The sequence below is a fragment of the Eptatretus burgeri genome, chromosome 7, assembly GCF_056783735.1.
Source record: "Eptatretus burgeri isolate ZD-2024b chromosome 7, Ebu_testis_v1, whole genome shotgun sequence".
NCBI classification, from domain to species: domain Eukaryota; kingdom Metazoa; phylum Chordata; class Myxini; order Myxiniformes; family Myxinidae; genus Eptatretus; species Eptatretus burgeri.
In genome coordinates this window covers 48,609,362-48,633,675 of record NC_140967.1, presented here as the reverse complement: position 1 = coordinate 48,633,675, position 24,314 = coordinate 48,609,362, and the positions used below count along the sequence as shown (strand labels likewise).

General features: G+C 40.3%; 1 protein-coding gene across 3 annotated transcripts in view; it reads left to right on the top strand.

The window, feature by feature from the left end:
- The window catches only part of LOC147023228 (1-phosphatidylinositol 4,5-bisphosphate phosphodiesterase gamma-1-like), a 178,743-nt gene that overhangs the window by 92,306 nt on the left and 62,123 nt on the right, over positions 1–24,314 (top strand). For all 3 annotated transcript variants that reach the window (XM_085888403.1, XM_085888404.1, XM_085888405.1), the window contains 5 exons: positions 3,661–3,815; positions 4,134–4,334; positions 6,577–6,696; positions 13,590–13,770; positions 15,044–15,109. In XM_085888403.1, the coding sequence (XP_085744529.1) occupies positions 3,661–3,815; positions 4,134–4,334; positions 6,577–6,696; positions 13,590–13,770; positions 15,044–15,109 (723 nt within the window). The remainder of the gene's footprint in view (positions 1–3,660; positions 3,816–4,133; positions 4,335–6,576; positions 6,697–13,589; positions 13,771–15,043; positions 15,110–24,314) is intronic.

Below are 24,314 nucleotides of genomic sequence, written 5' to 3'. Positions count from 1 at the left end.
TTACAGGCTTTTATTAATGTTTACAACATCTAGCTTTTAAATGACACCCTTTAAGACTCGACTATAAATGGATGAGGTGTGTGTGTGTGTGTGTGTGTGTGTGTGTGTGTGTGTGTGTGTGTGTGTGTGTGTGTGTGTGTGTGTGTGTGTGTGTGTGTGTGTGTGTGTGTGTGTGTGTGTCATGTTTTTTGTAGAGTTCTGCTGGAGCATTCTGACGTGGAATGTAAAACACCAAAATGATTGTCATGACCTCCTGAGTTGATTAGGCTAATTAAATACAAAAATCCGTCAAAATTCCCATGTTTTAAATGCACATCATGTAAAGGTATATAAAGCAGCTTAATACATCCTTCGACCACAGCATGGCATTCTAATTACAAAATAAATGACAAAAACAGTGCTAACATTGTAACGAAGCATATATTAATATATACTAATAATATTTACAATAATAATAATAATAGTAGTGCCATAGGCAATAATAATAACGAATATCTAATCCCCACACTGGCCCCAAGCACATCTGGGATTGATGAAAGGCAAGCTCATGCTCAAGCAGTGCAACAAGTAGGTATGCAACAAGGCTATGAAGACCATTAAAATTTGGTCCATCGGACCAACGGGCCCACTTGTTGAATAAATACTTGAACTGATATTTCGTGTTCCTTTCATCTTTGTTTTGGCACAGTATATCGAGGGGAGTGGTCAATGTTCAATTAATCAGAGGTAAATTTATTTTCCTCATTTGCACATTTCATCACTGGCTCGCAACGACAACATGTAGCTGTGTGTTCTGCAATTGTCGCACGCATGTCTGATATTGAGCCATTCATACTTTCCACTGGTTTGTCCACTGTTGAAGCCAACATAATGAAATGGAAGACCAATAAGAAACCCGAAGAAGTAAAGAGCAAAGATGGAGTCATCAGGAGTATCCTGGAAGGGATTTCGGGTTTCGGCAGCTACTCCACAACCCTCAAACCCATCCAGGCGCAGCCAAGTGAGCCTTACAGAAAAAAATTCTGTAAGAATTCACTTCTCCTTAGAAAGATAGATAATGAAAGAGAGGAGTATAGCGATGAAAGAAGAAAAAGCAAGAATTTGAATGAATTAAGATAATTATAAAATAAAATAAAAATTAGAAAGAAACATGAAAGGAACAAAGAACAAAGATGTCGGGAAGAACCTGGACAGATAGATTTCAGCAGTTACTCCCCAGGCTCAAATGCAGCAACATGTAGAAGCTCCCAGAGGTCTGTCTCGTATGGACAGGGCTTCTTGTATGAGTCTCGTAACAGCTTCTCGTATGGACAAGGCAGGTTCTTGAGGTAGAGAAAACAAAATTTTTACTCGAGCACATTTGCTGAATACCCCAGTGTATGTGTACAACAGTGAGAGTATGGAATGGGTAAGGTACTCCCCTATGCATGTTGATCATTTTCCTGATGATGTCACGCAGATGGCTATGTACATCAGGCTTCAGCATGATCACTTTGATGTTGTTCTCTCGACTGTTATTCTACAGTCATTATTTTGAACATTTATAAGTGCAGGTCATTGTGTGCCCTGAGGCTGGATGAAGACTTTATTACCCTGCACTCATGAAGCGAAAAGCAGGATTAAGCGATTGGTAGCGTACGTACGTACGTCGTATGTCGTACATCGTACGTGTCTGCATTTTATTAAGAGCATACATGGAAAACCATTCAGCGGAGGAAATTGAAACTTTACCACATGTTATATGACCATGTGATATTGGCGGTCAATCTTTTTAGGTCAACATTAGCCGATTTTCTAAAATCTTCAATTTTCATCCGATTGACTAGAAACTTGAAGAGGATTTGAATATCAAGTCACTGAATTCAACCACCAACTATTTTTGAGGTCAACATAGAACAAACGATCAACTTGGCCAAAAGGTCAATTTTTATCCGATTGACTTGAAATTTGAACAGGATTTTCAGATCACCTCACTGAATTCAACCACCGATTATTTTTGAGGGCAACATTAGCCAAAAGGTCAACAAAGGCCAAATTTCTGAAATCCTCAATTTTCATCCAATTGACTTGAAATTTAAACAGGATTTTCATTAAAAAAAATGACCATGTGTCGCATGGTCTGGCAGCCATATTGCATTGAAGGGAAAATATTTGAAAATCTTCATAGGAGAAACCGCTTAACCAATCAATGCAAAACTTAACTAATTGAACCATTACCCATGAGAAATATGGTTTGATAAAGATTACTTCATCGGTCAGGTGGTCTGGCAGCCATATTCGATCAAAGAAAAAAAATCCTTAAAAAACAAAAGAGTTCGCTCGCACCAAGTCCTTCTCAAGACTGCGCAGGGTATGTATTCTATGAATACCACCTCGTTCTTTGAGAAACGAGCAATAATACAGAGCTGCAGGATATAGTCAGGGTTGCGTAAGACGTGCAGTATTTGACATTGCTGACTAAGATCTCTTGACACTTTTGCTCCAAGATTGGGTATCCTTCCAGCACCATACCATTCTATTATTCAGCATTATAAAAAAAAATTTCAAAACAAGTGAATAAAAATATTTATGCTAAATATAAAAGTAATGTAGGGATGATAAACTACAGTCTAACAAGCCTTTTTAACAAGATAGGGATGATGTTGGTTTAGAGAGTGGCTAACAGTATTGCCATCCCATAACAATCCCTACATCACTGCCTCCTTTACACTTCAACAATTATTGCCTCAAGCTTCTAAAAACACTCCACTGGTTACAGCAATCCTTGATTACTCTTGTTGTATGCTACATACTGAGACTACAAATTGGCAGCCTCACTACAATGTTAATAACAGTAAATAAACATCAACTTCTTACAAACTGCATATACATCTCCAATAACAGCATTCTATTATTATTTGCTTTTGTGATTGGTTAGTCTGACTTAATTTAATAATAAGTAGGAAAGACAACTGAAGTTGCAAGAACTCCCAGAAATTATATGAGCTTCTTATACTTATGCTGAAATGAAATATAGGAACTTCCAATACTTTTAGCTCGACAATAGTCTGGAGGCAGTGATGATGTAGGGATTGCTATGTGATGGCAATATTGTTAGCTACTCTCTAAACCAACATCACCCCTATCTTGTTTAAAACCTTTTTAGACGATAGTTTATCATCCCTACATTGCTTTTTTATTTAACACAAATATTTTTAGTCACTTGTTATGTAGAAAATAAATACGTCCAAAATCTCTTAAAATTCACAAAAATATTAGGTACATAACTCTTTATTAACCCCCTACCGGTTTCACCGGACGGGACTGTAGGTTTGCTCTCCGTCTGTCCGTCCGTCCCACCTGTGTTTTTTCAGACTTTTTCCCATACCCTTCAACATATTCAACTGAAACTTGGTACATGGTTTTATTATGATAAGTTACAGAACTAGTTCGAGTTTCAGGACGTTTCATCGATTTTTCAGTAAGTTATGCCATTTTTGGACTTTTAAAATATCACATCGGGAGGGGACATGTATTGTAAAGCAATTCTCGCCCTTGTTTTGTTCATATTATATTCAGGTGATGACTCAGTTGAATCGTACATAAAACCCGGAACAGTATACGTTGCTTTGATTGAGATGATGACTACGCTTTCAATTCATCTTCTGTTCCTACACCCAGGACACCTGGGGTGCAGATCAGTGGTTTCATGGCAAGCTGGTAGGTGGGCGAAAGGAGGCAGAGAGGCTCCTGATAGAAAATGGAGGAGGAAAAGATGGTGCATTCCTAATCCGAGAGAGCGAGACTTTACAAGGAGAGCACACACTATCCTTCTGGTGAGAATTTTTTTGTCTGAAAGTGGACATTGAATCATAGCAGGACAGTGATGTACGCCTTATAAGAATCCCTGAAAAAGCTCTTTATTTTAGCAGTGAGAATAGTTAAGGAGCATATTCTGATTGAACACGTATTGTTATTTGTATAATTGTGTACCATAAATATCTATGCGCACTAGAAAAATTATTAGAAAAATATTTTTGTGAAGCTGTATCCGAGAGAATGGCTTTGCAAGTAAGTAGTGGGGCTTTATAGCTTGTTGTTTTAAAGCTATTGGATTCAAATGGGATGCATGATGGGGATTGGTGTGCATGCAGGCATGGCGGCCGGACACAGCACTGTCGTATTTGGAGCTGCGGTGAAGAGAGCAACCTTCGGTACTACCTCACGGACACGCTGTCATTTGAAATGCTCTCCAGCCTGGTGGCGCATTACCGAGAGCAACCTGTTCGCTCACGAGGTCTTTCCCAGAAGCTGACTCTGCCCGTTCCGCCTCAGAATGGCCATGAAATGAAAAAGTGAGAGTGGAGGAGGAATACGTAAGGATGCAAAAGGTAGAGGAAATAACACAGGGGTCCTCAACCCGCAGGCTGCATTTAGCCCGATTAGAAAATAGGTTTCTTCTGTGTGCACTTAGTAGATTACTCATGAAAATTTATTTATAAAGGCAGATTTTGTAAATGTAAATGTCTTTGACAGATATTTGCTGAAGTATAATTACAAAAAAAGTCTTATAATTTATTTGTATTACATTACTGTCATGTATAATATGCAGTCACTTGTTTGATGCAGTCGTACATATACTGTAAGCGTGCAAATAATAAAAGTATGGTTAAATAGGATGAAAATCCCTGGGTAGATATCTTAAGATCTCTTAGCAGCAGATGGGTTGGACATTGTCGTCGAAGCGTCATCGGAATGAGGATAAATATGTAAGGATCTCAAAGGCAAGACCATGGTTCAAGAGAAAGGATGCTTGATCACAATGAGACGAAGGTATGAGGTCCTTGATTTTGAACTGGTCAATTGAGTTTCGGAAGGTGCTCATGTCTTGCATTTTATCCAGAAGATTGTCCTTTTAACATTTCTGTTTCAAACTTTGTTCCAACACTTCATATGCTCGATTCCATACACTGAAACCGGTTTTTATGTATGTGAAAACCAAAATGTTGCACCTTGATTCCTTATTGTGTCAATTCATTACTTCACCACATCAGTGTCGTTATGAATAACATTTGTCAAGTGGTATGGACATTTGTCAAATTCGGAGGCAGAGGTACAATTGGGAGTGAATGGATGGAGGAATTGGAGTGTTCATGGTGGACAGGAAGATATTGGGGAAGTTGAAAGGAAAAGTCCTGAGGTCTGTGTAATGCCGGCTTACCTATATTGTCTGGAGATGGTGGAAGCAACAACACAGGCTGCAAATATATGAGAACAACTGTATCAGGATGTTTGTGCGAGTGAAGAGGGTGGATATACTGAGAATTGATGAACTAAGGGAGTTGATCGCTGTGAAGATGAGCTTGACAGGAAGATTTGTAAACAGCCGGCTGAAATGGGTGGATCACCTGGTGCGATTGGAGGACTATAGACTGTCGGAGAGAGCAGATGTGTTGAAAGAGTGAGCGAGAAGAAAAAGGCATTGCAGTTGAGCTGGGAGGATTGTTTAAAGGGGGATGTCAGAAAGGTGGAGGTGACTGGGGAGTGGAGAGGGATGGCTGGTGGAAGAGGGTGATGGAGCAGTGTCGTGGACAGAACAGAGTAGCATTTCAGATCCAGTCGGCCTCTCCCCAAATAAAGAGATTTTGAGAAAAGATGTGGAACCTGATTGATGAAACTCGTTAATGTCCATTATATACGTTCTTATTTTGCTACCCTTGCCAGAGGAGAAGGTATTGGAGAGGAGAACATTTGGGTCCATTTTTTTATTTGGTGAAAATTTTTTTCCTCCAAGTATGTTGATCTGTTGCGTTTATTTGTCTGCCTGTTTATCTATTTGTTACACGATTTTTGGCCACAGTTTTCAAGCAATCGTTCTGAAATATTTTGCGTAAATAGGTGACTGGCCAAGGACAGCAATGCTTAATTTTTGTGAAGATCCGAATCCAGATCCACATCTGAGAATTTTTCAAAGTGATTCTTCACCATTGAGAGATAGAGCCAAAAACGATATATAGCACGACATCTCAAAAGGTTATGGATGGATTCACACAAAACTGCGTGGACAGGTTGGGAGTGTAACAAGGATTAATCGATTAAATTTTGGTGAAGATCCGAATCTGGATGTGGACACAAAAATAATTTTATTTTTAAGTGATTCTTCACCATTGAGAGATGGGGCGAAAACATCTCAAAAAGTTGGAGACGGATTTGGATGAAACTTGGTAGACATGTTGGACGTGTGACAAGGACTAATTGATTCAATTTTGGTGAAGATCCGAATCCGGATTCGAGAATTTGTCAAGTGATTCTTCACCATTGAGAGATGGGGGCAAAAACTATGTATCGCGTGATATCTCTAAAAGTTGTTGACGAGTTATGACAAAACTAGGTGGACGAGTTGGTTACGTGACAAGAACAAGCCGATTCAATTTTGGTTAAGGTCCGGATTCAGATCCGACCTATCAGTGGGATACAAAATTTAAACTGTTCAGCCTGGCAGATGTATTTTCTCTACCAAATGCCCTTCTAATTGATATTGGAACTATCTGAGGCATAATATATAATATTTGATTTTCGCTTTGTCATTTACTGCAGCTGGTATCATCAGAGCCTGACTCGCGGTGAGGCCGAGTTCATGCTGATGAAGATACCACATGATGGGGCCTTTTTGGTGCGGAAACGCGGAGAGCCCAATTCATTTGCAATCACCTTTCGGTGAGTTTTAACAACGTCCTGGTGTTGGGGGAGGGGTGGGTGGTTGGTTAATGCTCTAAATAGGCTGAACTCAAAAACGAAGGGAGAATTGTGATTGTGGAATTTTGTTTTTGAAGTCATCCTTTGACTCCTTCATATACAAGTTGTATGAATTAAAAGACAATGATGAAAAAAACCTCATCAACTCACTCAAAAATTAATTTGCTTTGTAAAGCAGTTGATTTGGGCCATTCTCTATTTCAGGTTCTTCTTGTGATGCTGTATTAAGAACTGCTTCAAAACAGAACCATTAACCTCATTCACAGCACATCAATCATGGTTGCATTACTCATTAATTTTGGCCATTGCTTTTTTGCAAGCTCATGGCACTATTCCTTTAGTCTTATGTGATGTAAGCTGCATTTTGGTCTTGTTCTAAGGAAGATGCATTTCCTAAGTGACCATATCTTCTCTACTATATAACTAAAAGGACGGTTTTCATCTGTCCGGCTTCCTATCTCCTTTCACCACTTTGCACATTATCACCCAAACTTTATAAGCATAACTAACAGTCATCTAACTGTGCTTACAGAGTTTATATTTACCTGCAACTCCTTTTTATCAATTTTGTTCGGGTCAGTCTAAAGTACACTTTTATTAAAGTGTTTGTAACGTTGGATGATGTCATAGCATTCCTATGTTCAGTGCTTCAAGCCCATCCTCCATGGAATTGTTGTTCTTTGTTTCTTCCATCTTATTAAATCCCATATCATCCCATTATCCATTATTGATGGGTATATTGTGCAACTCCTACATTTATTCCATTTGCACCTGTCCAAAGTAGACCATACTTTCTAAACTCTAAAGGACCGTATCATGCCGGATGATGTCACGGTATTCCGGTGGGTGGTGCTTGAAGCCCAATTACCAGCATGGATTTGTTGTTGTACTCCACTTATTCCACTCTCTCGGGATTGTTGTAATTGCTCTACGGTCCTTCCATCCTATCTAATCGAATACAATCCAATCATCTGTCCTTGATGGATATATCAGCGAGTATTTATTATGTCCTCAAAATATGTCCTCCAACCCCTTTTCCATAACCATCAGGCTGAACTCCCCCACCCCCCCCCTTCTCCCAGTGTGTATATATGATAGAAATTAGATGGCCTCTAATGAAACACTGAGTCATTAATTATATCCTTGGAAAGGAAATGAGCATTTTTCCTGTTGAAATTTGTGCTCTTGATAAATGGGTTGGCCGATTTGGCATTACCATCTGAGCAAAAAGCTCTTGATGCTTGAATCTCAGGTTGAAATCGCCATACACAGGGTGTTTCATCAAAAAATGCAACCTAAAGTTGTTCTTATGCTTTTCAAATTTTTCATTGAAGCAAACAACATTAAACTTATACTTAATAATCTTTGTAATATGTAGAATAAAGTAACACAAAAATGAAACTAGTAATTTCAGAAGACGGTTCACAAAACGTGTTCTAAATGGCTGTCTGGCTGCAACAGGCACAAATGGATCCTCCTGGTGAAGTTGTCGATTAACCCGGTTGCATTCCTGAACCGGAATAGCTTTGATGGTGGTGACAATTGTATTTTTGAGGTCGTCAATAGTCTGAGGTCTCCTATGGTCCACTCTATCCTTCAGGTAACACCAAAGATAGAAGTCACGTGGGTTGAGGTCCGGAGAATGGAGCGCCCATTCAATATCTGTCCTCGAGACTATTTGATCACTGAATTTCTGATGTAGCCACTGTATCAATCTGTTGGAAGTGTGAGATGTGGGCTCCATCTTGGTGAAACCATTGCACAGCCCTGTCGATGTGGCGCTTCTTTGCAAATACAACCCAGAACTTCTGAAACGCTTTCAAGTACCATTCAGGGGTTTCGGTTACTGATTTCCCTTCTTCATCTTGAAACCATAAAGGCCCAATGATGCCAGATTTGCTTATGGCAACCCATGTAGTGCATTTCTGGCTGTGAAACGGCCTTTCAAGAACTTCATCAGGAGAACTATAACCCCAAAACACGCTGTTTTTAGAGTTAAGATTACCACTTAAAAGAAAGTGGGCCTTGTGAGAAAACCACCCGTTACTCATAAAATTTGATTCCCTACGCATCGTTTTCCTCAAACCACTCGCACATCGTCACACAAAGTTGTTTTTCATCGTGTGTTAGTTTTTGTATCACTTGTATGTAATACTGATACATTTTTAGCTCACCTCAACTTTAGTCTGGTGAGCTTATGTGATCGAGAAGTATCTGCAGGTGAGTGAGTCAGTCAATCCATAAACACTTCACTCATTATCGCTTGAACCAAACACACGATTTTGATTAAACTTGGACACAAACTTCATATCTGATGCCTAACAAAGGTGTATTGACCACATCAAAATCTGCGCTCATTGAGGTGGTCTATGGGGGGAGGAGTGGTTGTCCCCCATAGGTATTTCCTCTCTTCTCCTAAAGTACACACACACAATTTCGATGAAACTTGACCACAACATTCATCACCGCCGATGTACCAAAGTTTGTTCACAGAATAAAAAAAAAAATCAGTGTCAAAGGGAGTCTGCGGAGAGTTTGAGTGATTGTTGCTCCTGATCCAGGTGATCTTCAGGATGTGCAGTCCTATTTTTTTTTTTTATGAAACACACTGTACTATGTTTATTTGCACATTTTCGTCTGCCATGTTACCTTGTGCAAAAGCTCACTGGTCTGTCTGGTTTTTTTTTTTGGTTTTTTTTGTTTAACATGTCGAGGCTCATGGAAGAGCCAACACACAGTACATATCACAAGGCAGGAGAAGAGGGGCAGGAGAGGGAAGCACAGAACAGTGGGGAAGGGAGAGGGATGGGGTGGGGTACACGCAGAAAACAAGATGGTACTACAGGGACTTTCAGGAAGGAAAACAGGGAATTTGAAGGAACTGGGTATTGGGTGGATTAACGGGGGAAGAAAAGATGAAGATTTTGGATGGGGGAAAATATGAGATGGTGGTGAACAGTTGTTTTGAAGACCTTGAGGGAGGAGTGGGATTGAAGAGAGAGTGGGAGTAAATGTTCTTGTCCTTCATGAGACATGCAAACTCCAACATGAGCCTGAGACATTGTCGGAAAAACTGTGGTCTGCATCTCCCGTTTGTGGAACTGCCTTCCAGAGACTGTTCAATCCCATTCTTCCCTCTAGGCCTAGGGCTTCAAACAATTGGTCCTTTCTACCCCTGTTAACCCATCTAACCTAATGAACTCTCTTACTTGCAGTTGACGATTTCTCTCTCCTCTTTTCCTGTTTGTTCATTCCCTTGCTTGTCCAACTTGTTTTCTAGCTCTTCTAAAATCCTCGGTGATGTATAAAAAACGGTCGCCCCACTGCTCCACTGCCAGCCCGAGGCCTTTTTACCTTGTCACCTTGCTCTTCCAACAGCCTAGATTTTGTATCCAATGAAAGATCTCATTTAGTCTAGCCAGTTCCCACTGATGGGATTTTAATTCGGTCCAGTCTTTTCTTCTTCTTTGTATCAAAGATGGAATCATTTTTCACACTGCTCTGAGAACTCTACAATTTATGACTCTCAACATGATTTTCTTTCAAGAAAATTGTATGCAGAGGGCTCGTGGAAGAGCTCAAACACAGAGAGAGAGAGAGAGAGAGAGAGAGAGAGAGAGAGAGAGAGAGAGAGAGAGAGAGAGAGAGAGAGAGAGAGAGAGAGAGAGAGAGAGAGAGAGACGGGGAGAGAGAGAGAGATAGAGATAGAGATAGAGATAGAGATAGAGATAGAGATAGAGATAGAGATAGAGAGAGAGAAAAAAAAAAAAAAAAAACCACATCAACAGCAGAGTTGAAAGACAAAATACAGGGATACTTGGACAAATAATAGACGTGGGAAGGAACAGGAACGAGGGGGTAGGGGAGGATGCATGGGATGGATACGAAAACAAATTCAACAAATACAGTGCAACAAGGCATGCCTTAACACTGAAAATGGGATGGAAACATAAACAGCAACACAGCGACGAAGACATTACAGAAAAACATGACAAATCTAGTCCAAGAAACTTCGCTTCAATGAGGTGGAAGCGGCAGCTGCAAATTCGACGAACATGTGGAGAAATCCCTGAACACAATCCCCAAAATTCGTCATCTGATTAAATTCTGACATGCAAAGACAAAGTAAGGACTGCTTCCATGACTAAGTTTTGCACACGTTTTGAGTCGACTTGAAATTTTTGCACAACTTTGCATCTCAGTTAATGAACTCATGTTTGCCTGGTGTTGGCTTAATGGTTAGGGTGGCGGGCTTGGGATCCTGGGGTCTTGAGTTCAAATCCCACTCAGCTGTTGAATTAATACCAGGTGGGGTTAACTCGGCCTGTCATCCTTCCGAGGTCGGCAAAATGAGTGCCAGCATGCTGGTATACTGTGTCAGAGTGGCGACCCATCCAGGATTGTGCCCAATAGCCAAGGAGACTGCTTAGGCAGCACCAACGCTCTGCACAAAGTATGGCACCAATGGATGGATGGAATTGACTCATCAAAGTTGTATGATAAGGTGACTGCAGTTTGTTATGTTTAGAGGTTGTCTACATATTACTTCCACACTAATGGCCCACACACTCAATGAACATTCTCCCACCCCTAAACGTGACTACAGGTTCATCGAGGAACTGGTTCATATATTACGTGCATAAAGACAATGAGACTAAGGCCTAAGTCACATTTGCTCTACGGCTAGGATACGGCGGCCGTACCCCCCCCCCTCTGAATTGACAGAAATGTGCGGCGGCCGGAGAGTTTCTGAGGTGGCCCTACGCCATATGGCTATCTTTTACAGGCCGTAGGGGTCGCCATGGAATTATAGCGCGGAGTTATAACTTTTTTCATTTCTACGTTGGCCGTAGCAATTCGACAAATCGTAAAAAAAAAACTGGTATATAACCCACTCGTTACTGTCCGTCTGGCCGCACATTCGCCTTAGGGCCCCCCTGCGGTCGTCCTGCGGTCACCTTGCGTCTGCCTTGAAAATTCTGTCTGCCGCAGGGACGCCCTAAGGTCACCGTGCGTCATCAAATCAAAGACCGTACGGCACCACCACATTTTTGGTCTCCACAATTTATAAATACGCCGTGCGGCTCCCCGAAAAAAGAAAAAAAAACATACGTGACTGCTACATTGTGTGACCGTGGAAATACTGCGGCCGCCCTATAATTGCTAGTGGCCGTAGATTTTGTAGACCCTACGGCCGCCGTGCCAAATGTGACTTCGGCCTAAGAGCCACGAATACACATTCTTGCATGATGTGCAAGAACCTGAGCAAACAAGAGATGAATCAACACATCATTTGCAATTTCAACTGAATCATGAGCCATGGATTCAGATGGGAACATTAAGCAGGCAACCTGTGTTTATGTTTGCATTCGGGTTATGTTGTGATCATAGTGGAATATCGAGATCATAAAGTAGTAGCGTACATTTGATGCTTTGTGTGGATGTCTATGATATATAAAATTTGTTGAATAACAATGATCTGTAAATATTAACAAAGGTAAAGTTGTTAACGTCGATAATACTGTTAACTTATCACCATGTGTGACCAGAAAAATGGTGGTTTTTGAATCTCACTTCCCCAAAAAACTGATTTTACATTATGTCTGAATTTGGACAGTAATTTTCAAGCCTAATTTGTGATTTGATCGGGCTTACACTGCTGTGGATCGACAAGGAAATATATCTGTTATAAAGGTTGAACGAAGATGGGGAAATGAAAGGATTATGAACCACAAGGAGGTTTAGGAGATGGAGACAGATGTTGTGATATAGAGTACTGTAGTTCCGTTAAGGGGTCCTCTATTCATTCCATATACATGTCGGGGTGGGTGGGAAAATAAATGAGACAATTTTAATGAACAAAAGGAAGAGAAGCATGAATAGAAGGGGGGTTATGGAGAGTATGGGATGAGTAGGGAGAGAAGGGTGAAGTTAAGAGGAGATATGAAGTTCAGGGGAGACACGTTTGTGGAGCAGACACGTGGTTGAGGGGAGGTCAAATATTTATTATTTGCATAAGTAATAAATAGATTTCATATTTTCATGTTGGCACCTGCTATTTCTGGTAAAGAAGCCTGTACACTAAACAAGAAGCTGCAGTTAGAACAGAGTATGGAGAGACAAAAAGGGTTTGGAATTGTAAAAGGGGTCAGAGAGGGGGCGTTCAAACCCCAAAAATATTTAAATCTTGTCAACTGAGAAAATTGACGCATTCAGATTGGAAGACAGAAGATCATGTGGAAATCGTAGAAAGTTTCATCTTCCTGGGTTCTAAGATTGAAGTGAGTAGAGAAACATGAATGGGGGATTAATAAATGGTTAGCATCGAAGAGAAGAGCGATGTCAGGATGGACAAAGACGTTACAAAACAAACTAAAAGGAGGCTGGTGGATGATCTGGTATTTCCAGTTTCAATGTATGGATTTGACTCATGGACAGTGAAAAAGGAAGAAGATTGACACTTTTGAAATGTGGCTTTGGAGATGAATGTTAAAAATTCAATGGACTGCAAGAAGAACAAACAAATCAGTGCTTGAAGAACTAAGACAAGCATGTACATGAGAAGCACTGATGCTAAAACAGAAACTGTCCTACTTTAGTTGGACACATCATGCATGCAGAAAATGAAAGTCTGTAGAAATTAACCATGTTGATTATGGTTGAGTGAAGAAGAGGAAAAGGCAGAGCGTGTATGCGCTCGATGTATGGGTTAAAGGCTGTAACCAGACATGACTTGACGGAACTAGATGAATAAACACGTGGCTCTTAAGTAAGACTGAGGCCCCGATGACTGCACTGGAGCAGAGGGATGATTAATGCTTCATTAATGTTGTCTTTGTCCTGTGTGCACCTAGTGTGGAGGGAAAGATCAAGCACTGCTGCATAATGAAGGAAGGGTCACTATACATCCTGGGATCCTTCGAGTTTCGGAGTCTTGTTGAGCTGATCTCATATTTTCACAAGCACCCTCTGTATCGACACCTTCGCCTACGCTACCCCGTCAATGAACAAACACTGCAGAGGATTGGCAGCAAGGCAAGGATTAATCTGTTCTCCTTCACCACCTTTCTCTTGAATTATCTGCTTAATTGTGGCCCTCTCCCATGATTGTAAGCTCTTCGTCAATGCTTTCTTTACAAATTGGACTGATATGTTTGAATGGCCACACTTCTTCAACCTGGAATATTGATTCATGCATAAGACAGTTAAGAATCCTTCATCATAATAACCTGATGATAAATGATAGGATAATTATGAGGTGCATCCCAAACATTCATACCACCTGCTGCTAGAGACTGCAGTCATGTCCCACATTTCCCATTCAAATATTTCCCTGGGAATTTCATGTTGCATTTCCCATGCTGCAACAGTCTCCCTGGGTTTCAAATACTGTGGAACTCGTCATGAGTTCTTCCACACTTTGGGTATCTTCCCGTCTCTTCCCATGTTTCCATTGCTGCGGGGGATCTCTTTCCACGTTTCTAATTCTGTGTTAGAAGTCTTATTTACGTTTCCCACATTTCCCACCCTGCTGGTCCCTTGTCATGTTTCCAACACTATGGAGTGTTAATTATTTTCAGAGGAACACACAGCATGTATTCATTGTTACATTTGGCATTGATATAATACATTCTTACTTCCACCACCGAAGGTAGACAGAGGTTATGTTTTCACCTCTGTCTGTCTGTTTGTTTGTCAGGATATCTCAAAAAGTTGTGGAGCAATTCAGATGAAATTTGGTGGACAGGTGGAATGTGACAAGGACGAATTGATACGGTTTTTGTGAAGATCTGGATCTGGATCCGGATACTATAATTTTTTTAAGTGATTCTTCACCATTGAGAGATGGGGCTAAAAACTATAGATCACACAATATCTCAAAAGGTTGTGGGTGGATTTGGATGAAACTTGGTGGGGGGATTCGTTAGAGGACAAGAACAAATCAATTCCATTTTATTTTGGTGAATCCGATAATTTTTTAATTTTGTAAGTGATTCTTCACCATTGGGAGATGGGGCATAAACGACATATAGCATGACATTTCTAAAAGTTGTGGATGAGTTGTGGTTAAACTAGGTGGATGAGTTGGTTCGGTGACAAAAACAAGCCGATTAGATTTTGGGTTCATGTCCGGATCCAGATCCAGCCCATCAGTGGGATACCAAACGTGAACTGTTCAGCCTTGCGCTCCAGCGAGTGATGTTGTAATTTTTACTGTTATATGACACGTTTTAAGTCACGGTTATTCACACTCTGTATTGTTGATATTGCTGATGCTTATACTACTCTGCTCTCTCTTTATTATTAGGAAGGAGACCTGGAAGCTCTGTACGGTCCAGCGCATACATACGTCACAGTCAACAGCCTGGCACAGGTAATTAATGAAACTCATGTTGAATTGAGTCAGATGGAGGACGTTCAAGAAATATGAATGAAACAACAATGGCTCAGCAAGATGGATTGGTCGCTCAGCAAGATGTTGTCGGTTCTATAAAGAGAGCCATATATATATATATATATATATATATATATATATATATATATATATATATATATATATATATATATATATATACTGTATATATATTAGCGGCGTATGCTGAGACACATTGTGTAAGTATACGAACCGTGCTTCACCTGCATTTTATTTTTCATTTATTTATTTTCATTTATTTATATTTCCATTTATGGATGCTTTTTGACAGTTCTCTGATGTTTTTCTGGTATGTCAGCTTTGATGACCATCGGGACACAAAATTACCGTGCTTCCCCATTGTCTCGGATCACTCACCTGCATTTTTTCATTTTTTTTCATTTATTTATATTTTAATTGATGGATGTCTGACAATTCTGCAAAATTTCTGGTGTACTGGCTTCGATGTTCATTGACACGCAAAATTTCAGCTTTCTACGTCACCCAGAAGGTCCTGATCTTTAATATCAACTAGATGACCCGTGAACCTGTTGGGTTCCCATTGTGACAGTGGTTGATGAAAAAAAAAAAAAAAGAAAAAACAATTCAAGAAAAAAAAATAAGATAGCTCCAGCGAACTATACTGCTGAGGTTGTTTGCATTGAACAAATACTCCCAAAGAGTACTTGACTGAATCGGGAATTGATATTTTAATAAATTTTTCCTTTGCCCGATTTGAACGAAACTTGATACTGCATACCGCAGGCGAATGGTGAGTAAGGTGGCCATAAAATTTTCGCGCTATTGTGAATGGTTTTGGCTGTATTTCAGGAACATACATACATCCATACATACATACAAGATGAGAGTTTTAGTAATATATAGATATCGATAAATGAGTGAGTCAATGGTTAGAAATATATATATATATATATATATATATATATATATATATATATATATATATATATATATATGTATATGTATATGTATATGTATATGTATGTATATATATATGTATATGTATATGTATGTATATATATATATATATATATATATATATATATATATGTATATATATGTATATATGTATATATATATATATATATATATATGTATATATATATATATGTATATATATATGTATATATATATATATGTATATATATATGTATATATATATATATGTATATATATGTATATATGTATATATATATATGTATATATGTATATATATGTATATATATATATATATATATATATATATATATATATATATATATATATATATATATGCCTGGTGTTGGCGCAGTGGTTTGGGCAGCGGCTTGGGATCCAAAAGGTCCTGAGTTCAAGCCCCGTTGGGCCACTGAATTAATACACCAGGGGGTTGACTCAGCCTGTCATCCTTCCGAGGTCGGCGAAATGAGTACCAGTGTACTGGGCCAGTGCATAACCCGGTTAAAATAGGTGTACCAGATCCCTGTGTCGCAAGAGGTGACCAGGGTTGCGTCAGGAAGGGCATCCGGTGTAAAACATGTGCCAAATCACTATGCGGATCATATGGATGATCCGCTGTGGCGACCCCTAACGGGAGCAGCCGAAAGAAGAAGAAGATATGTATGTGTATGTGTATATGTGTATATGTATATATATATATATATATATATATATATATATATATATATATATATATATACATACATATAATATAATATACCGTATATATATATATATATATATATATATATATATATATATATATATATATATATATATATATATATATATATATATATATATATATATATATATATATATATATATATATATATATATATATATATATATAACGTGCTACGGCTGTGGAAATTCGCAGAACACCATATAGGTCCTTAGTTCAGTTATGCCGATAAGTCCTTGTTCAGTTAGATTTCCCCACCCTTGTTTAATGGGTATTATCCGTGTGGACAGGGCTGTGATCTTTGAGTTAGCTGTTTTTCTTTACTATTATTATTTTGGACCAACCACCTTCTCCACCATGCCACCCACCAACCACCTTCTCCACCATGCCAACCACCAACCACCTTCTCCACGCCACCCACCAACCACCTTCTCCACGCCACCCACCAACCACCACATCAACCACCTTCTCCACGCCACCCACCAACCACCACGTCAACCGCCAACCACCCTCTCCACACCGCCTTCATAACGACATCTCCCTACCATCTCCTAAACCGCATCTCCCCCACCTGAATAACATCGCCTCACCTTCATCCCCGAAGCTGCCATCTTTGCGCCAGCCACGGCGAGTTCCCAGCGAACAGCGTCGCTGCAAACAGACGCGGGGGTTTCTTAGTTGGCGCCAGCAATGGTGATTTCATGCACGTCCGCTCTCCGAGCAAGTTTGGGTGATTTCACGCACGTCCGCTCTGTGGAAGCTTCGCCTCGGAATTCGGATCACAAGAGAAAAAGGGGCGGGGCCTGTGGAGGTCAGAGGTCAGAGAGCAGAGGTCAGATCTCGTCTCACGAGCCATATAAAAGGCCACACAGAGCACCAGTTCAGTCAGTCTGGAGTCGGTCGGTGGAGTCAGTTGGTGGAGTCTGGAGACGGGAGAACACAGGCGGGGACGAAGTCCAAGAGAGCGGAGGACACGCGAGACGGAGAGGGTGGCTGAGCTTGCTGTGCCGCGCAGACCTGCGCGTTCATGGGGAGAGAGCCGGAGAGAGCTCGCCAGCCAGCAACAAACGGTCTGAGGCGATCGGGCTTTGGGATAGTCGGAGCGTGGCTGAGGAATGGACGGGTTCTTACAAAGAGCATCAACTTTGAAAGAGCATCAAAACCCATTCGTTCCTCTAAGCGCGTTGCCAGTTGAGGCCTGACTCACCCGGCCGCTTGGCAAGGCCTGGGCGCAACTGCGGTTACGCTAGCTGCCGTGGCGAAGGAGTGTCGTGGGTCGCCCCATCGAGGCACCTCGATGGTGGAGGTAACCGGCAACGGTCTCGTGGAACTCCTTTCGTCCGCCAAGCTCCATGTTATAAAGGCCTACGGGCCCAGTCTGACCCCCTTGTCTTTGAGGGGGTCTTTTCCTTGCTTTTATTTGTGTGAATGTTGTGGCGCCGTGCCCCGCAAGTAGAACTGTGTAAGTGCTTGTGAATAACAATAATAATCATAATAATAATAATAATAATAATAATAATAATAATAATAATAATAGACGGTTGTAGTGCTTTGCCTTGTCCGTGTCTTGTCCCTTCCCGCCAATTCCATTGCTTTTCTGCATACGTGCATGTTGGTGTTTTGATTCCATACCTGCGTGCTTGATTGTATGTGTCGTTTTATAAATAAAGGTCCTTGTGTGAATGTTAACCCATTCATCGTGTCCTCTTTCCCCATTGAACCGCCGTATTGCTCTCGGAATATTAGCGGGCTTTTTAATAGCCGATAAAATAATTGGGTCCAACGAGGCCTGGCGATAATACACTGCTCGGTTATCCCAGAACCGCTTAAGCGGTTCGTGTCCAAGCAGGCCTTCGTTTAGGTACGGTCTCTCGGTAGTCTGCCCGCACGAATACTTAAGTATATCGATAATTCGGTGATTGACCCTGTCGCGCGCGGCTAGAGTGTTGGCTAGGCCATGGTGTGCACTTGCAGCACACCCGTGACTGGTTTTCGGCGTTGTTCAGGAAAGTCGCGACTGAATTGTCCGTCCGGTGGGCGAGACGGCCGCCATTGGCTAAAGCGGCTGTTCGCATGCCGGCGGGCGGAAATTCGTAACAATATATGTATATAAATATTATATATACATATAATATACTGTATATATACATATACATCTACGTATATATGTGTGTATATATATATATATATATATATATATATATATATATATACATATATATATATATATATATATATATATATATATATATATATATATATATATATATATATATATACATATCGACATTAGCGGGTGTGTTTTCACATTGTGTAAGCATACAAACCATGCTTTCCCATTTTCTCGGGTCGCTCACCTGCATTTGATTTTTCACTTATTTATTTTCATTCATTTATTTTTATTTATTGATATTTTCATTTACGGATGCTTTCTGGCAGTTCTATGATTTTTCCTGGTGAATCGGCTTCGATGTCCGTCAGCACACAAAATTAATGTGCTTCCCCATTATCTCAGATCACTCATCTGCATTTGATTTTCTTTCTTTTTTCATTTATTTATATTTACCCTCGCTGAAGGAGCGGCTGTTGTGTTTGGGTCTGTTAGTTTGTATGTTTGTTTGTTTTACTGTCTGTCTGTTTGTTTGTTTGTCCACACAGAACTTCCGTGTTATTCTCTACAACCGCTTGTCAGATTGAGAGGAAATTTTCACCAATTCACATCATGGATCCGGGGTTTGAGACTTACCATGAGGGTAAACACCTGGGTCCCTCCCGAATGCCTGGTCCTGAGACCGCCGGGCACAGATAACTCCGCACACCAGCAAATTGTTAAGCACCAGGAATGCCGATAAGCATGGTAAATCCGGGCAGGGTTCCATGACTTTGCGTGATGCCCTTACCTGTGGACGGCTGGCTAATTGGGGTCGTTGCCCTCAGCGCACACTGGGGTTACTGCCGAGCATTACAATGAGTGTGTGCAGGCTGACAAAGCAAATTACTGGGGTAGAACGTCTGGTCTAACCTTACTTGTGCACTCCATTGGACCAATAAAGGAAAAGACAACCGAGACAGATTAGAAATATCAACAAACAATTATTTATTACAAACACACAAGTAAGCAATCATTTAAAAGCAAGAAAGCAAAAAGGCACAGAAGAGCAGATTTAACAAAAACACGTATTCTTCCTCAACCTTACCTAAACAAAAGACTTGGCCATCATTCACTCAGGGACAAAGAATAAAACGAGGACTTGAAAATAAAATATAAGTCATGCATGGAGAAAAGGAAAGCAGTCTTTCCTTCTCTCCCTCACAGCTCACACAAATATATAGGAGAACGTGGAGGAAAATGGATGGGGAACATGGGCAGTGGTGATGCGACGCGATGGGGAAACGCAGCCGCGTTCCTGAGGTGCTCGGACTCAGGAGGCGAGTTCTCTCTGGCATCCCAGATATGCAAGCTGGATGTGGGACTTACTCTCCTCTGCCTCAGATTCTTCCTCCTCAGACCCCCATCCATGAGGTACCGCCATTCACCCTCCTTGTCCTTCGTGCCTGACAGGGCACGATGATGCTCGTGGAAGGAAAGTTCTTTTTCCACAGAAGCTCGACACCAACTGCTCGTGAAACTTTCTTTTCCCCTCACACGTTTTTGTTCCTTCCCTCACGAACCTTCTCAATCTGTCAGTCTTCTCCTCAGGCGAGCTTGTCACTTTCGTTTCACCTTTCTGCTTCCCTCAGCCTTCTGCACCTGCCCTCTCTTCTGTTTTCTGCCTTTTCTTTATTCCCTTTCTGCTTTCTGAGCCATCTGCTCAGGAGCGCTCTTCGTCCCTGCTCGTGCGAGCTTGTCACGAGTCCTTCTCTTCGTCTTTCTTCTTCTTCACCTCAGATTTTTTTACCTCCTCCCACAAGCCTTCTCTCCCTCCCATTGGTCAGCAGCCGATGGGGGCAGGTGTATGACGTCACTTGGGAAATTTCCACACCATTGTGAGGGAAGTTTCAATGAAGGTAAACCAATGGGGTGGAGGGACTGTTGAAAGGGTGTTTGATGGAGGGGAGATTATTGGTGGACTGTTGAAACGGGCTGATGGGGGTAATGGAGGGAAGATTGAAAGTAACTGAGGGATTGAAGAGAACAATGGTGTGAAGGAATAAAGATTTAAAGTAACAGAAGGGGACGGCGAAAGACATTACACGGGATAAATACAGCCGAGCCAATGCAGGCCCCCCTAACAGCTCTTTGCCATGGGACCAAGGACGATTTACACAAAGACTAATGAAATAATTTAAGTAATAAATAGAAGAAATGAAAGAAAAATATAAGAAGAAGGGAAAATAGGATAGCATGGAAGGAGGTATAAGGAAAGGAAAAGTAGTCTGGGATGACATTGGAGTAAATGGAGGAGGGAAAATGGGGTGTAGGAATTTGTTTTAGGGAGGGAAGAGGTGGGGGGATGCATAAATGCCACCATTTTGTATGCACAAGAATTGTAAAACATACGCAGCTCCAAATTATAATTGAAGAAAAGCTTAGTGCAACAATTTACATTAATATTTCCCACAATTCCCAACTAATGTTGAAAAAGACTTCATAAAGTAAGAATTGCAAAGCAATCAGGGGAGTATGTTGAATTGAGTAGATTGATGCAAGTGTGAAGCCTTTTATGGCCAATTAAAGACCTGTTAAAGCTATTAAATGGCTGTACAGTTAGTTTAGGGTACATAAAAATAATTAAAATGCTTCATGTTTTAATTTGCTTCTTTAAAGTGTTCCTAAATACCGTGCTTAAATCATTTTTACTGTGTTATGTAAAGTTTCATTTTTTATGAATGGCCACAGGAGGTGTTTCAGACCAACCTTGTACATTATTATTCTGCACTTGGTCATGCACTCAGCCAGCCTTCGAGATCTGTAGTCAAGTACAAATGGCCTTGATGTTTGCCTAAGTTTCTTTTTACAACTCATTGATAATTCCAGGTCAAATAATAATGTTGAACAACTTTTTTTCAGCAATTTGCTCGATGATGATCAACAGATTGCATCAAAAACTTGACAAACCTGGAAATGTATCAGCTTTTCATCATTTTGTTGTGTTATTTATGTAAATAGTTTGCTCAATTTCAAGCAAGAAAAACGTTTCAACACATGCGAAAATTTTGCACTATCTCACATTATGTCACTATGGTATCCCCCCTTCCATTTATGGAAATGGATAAGGGCTGGCAGGATAGCTTAGAGGTATGCATACTTGTTTCAGAGGTCTGTTCTCGGTTTGAATCTCCACCCGGCGATGAAATGTCTCCTTAGTGTTTATTGTGATACGTAATGAATCAATGTGTGCATCGTCTATTGGAAGGACATTATGGAGTCAGACCTGTCTGCCACATGGTTGATGATGGTTGATGTTAAAGATCCCACATGCCTTTCATGAAGAGTGAGTTATTGCCGGCACCCTGACAAATGATAGATTTTTGCCAAAATCACATTCAGTTTAATATTAGGCCTGACCAACTAGTTCGTGAAAGACTTTTGCCAAAATGTTCTTGACCCATCCCAGAAGAATGTGGGAATAATTGGAGCTCTTAAAGTAGTAGTCATAGTAGCTATCTTAATATCATGGAGCCAATGCACTCATGACTATATATATATATATATATATATATATATATATATATATATATATATATATATATATATATATATATATATATATATATATATATATATATATAGCTCTTTCTAACCCTGAATGACTGACTATTAAAGATTGGTACCTTCTGGTTGACGTAGAAAGCTGAGATTTTGTGTGCCAATGGACTTTAAATCCAGTACACCGGGAAAAAAAAATTACACAATAGTCAGCCAACATCCATTAATAAAAATGTAAATAAATGAAAATTAAAAAAAAATTAAAAAGAAATGAAAAAAGTTCAGGTGAGTGACCGGAGACAATGGGGAAGCACGGTAATTTTATGTGCCGATGGATATCGAAGCCGATACACCAGGAAAAATCGCAGAACCATTTGAAAGCATCTCTAAATGAAAATATAAATAAATGAAAAATCAAATTCAGGTGAGTGACCCGAGACAATGGGGAAACACGGTTCGCATGCTTACACAAAGTGTAAGCAGACCCTGCTCATGTATGTACAATATATATATATATATATATATATATATATATATATATATATATATATATATATATATATATATATATATATATATATATGCAGTCGATGACAAAAACTTCAAAATTGATCACTTGGTGTTTTACACCCAAAAACTTTACAGTGTACAGTGTCTCAGAAGAAAGTATCACTGTGGAAATATCACCACTTTAAATTACCCACTGAAGGTGGGCCGAGATGGGCACCCCACCCAAAGGGTGGGAATGCCCATGCTAGTGGTTCTAAATAACCAAGAAATGTTTTGCATCAACAATTAAAAATCTATGTTCATGCAAAACAACATATTTACTCACTTGTACATGAAAATAGTGATGATGAGTGTCTGATGATGATGGGTGTCAAGAAACGAGCATGGTGGAGAAATGAGCATCTCAATGTTTATAAAAAGCCATCTTCCATGAAGCAATATCAATGGAGGGGCGTGCATATAAAATGTGGGAAAAGAGTGAGATTCAAGAGGATTGGGAAGAATATAATCATGCAAAGAAAGAGACAAAGAGAGAAGTCACAAAAGCCAGAAAGAAAGACTTTGAAGAATGGTGCGAGTGTCTTGATTTTCCTGAAGGAAGGAACAAGGTTTTCAGGAAAGGTAAGCTCATTATTTAGGATAGGAAGGATGCAGTAAGAGAAGAGTGTAGCGTGGAAATGTTGTAGTTATCGGAATGAGAAATTGAAAAGTGGGAAAACTATTTTCAGAAGTTGCTGAATGAATGGAAATGTTGCATCCAGCAAGATAGAAGGTGCAGAAAAGGATATATATCAAGCGAGGAAATTAGAATTGGAATTAGGATGATGAAGAAAGGTAAATCACCTGGTCCAACCTGAATTGTTGAAATGACAAGATCATCAGGTGAACCGGGAGCAAAAGGGTTCAGGAATCTTTGGAGAATGACATGAAATTGTGGATATTTTCCTGATAATTGGTTTGACAACACAATTGTACCTCATTATAAGATGAAAGGTTTGGTTTGTATTTTTCGGAACATTGTTGAGGCTTGTATGAGAGCTAACACACAGAAACGCCCAACAAGGGGGGCAGAGGACAAGAAGGGCGGGAGAGGGAAGGACAAAACAGTGGGGAACAGAGACATGAGGAGATCTGTGGAATGGAGAGGGATGGGACGGGAACATGTGGTAAACAAGATGGACACTACAGGGCCTTTCAGGACCTTACACGACAGGAAACTTTCAGGAAGGAAAGCAGGGAATTTGAAGGAGGTGGGTTTGGGGTGGAGTAGTGGGGGTAGAAAAGATCGTGGTTTTGGATGGGGGAAGATAAGAGGTGGTGGT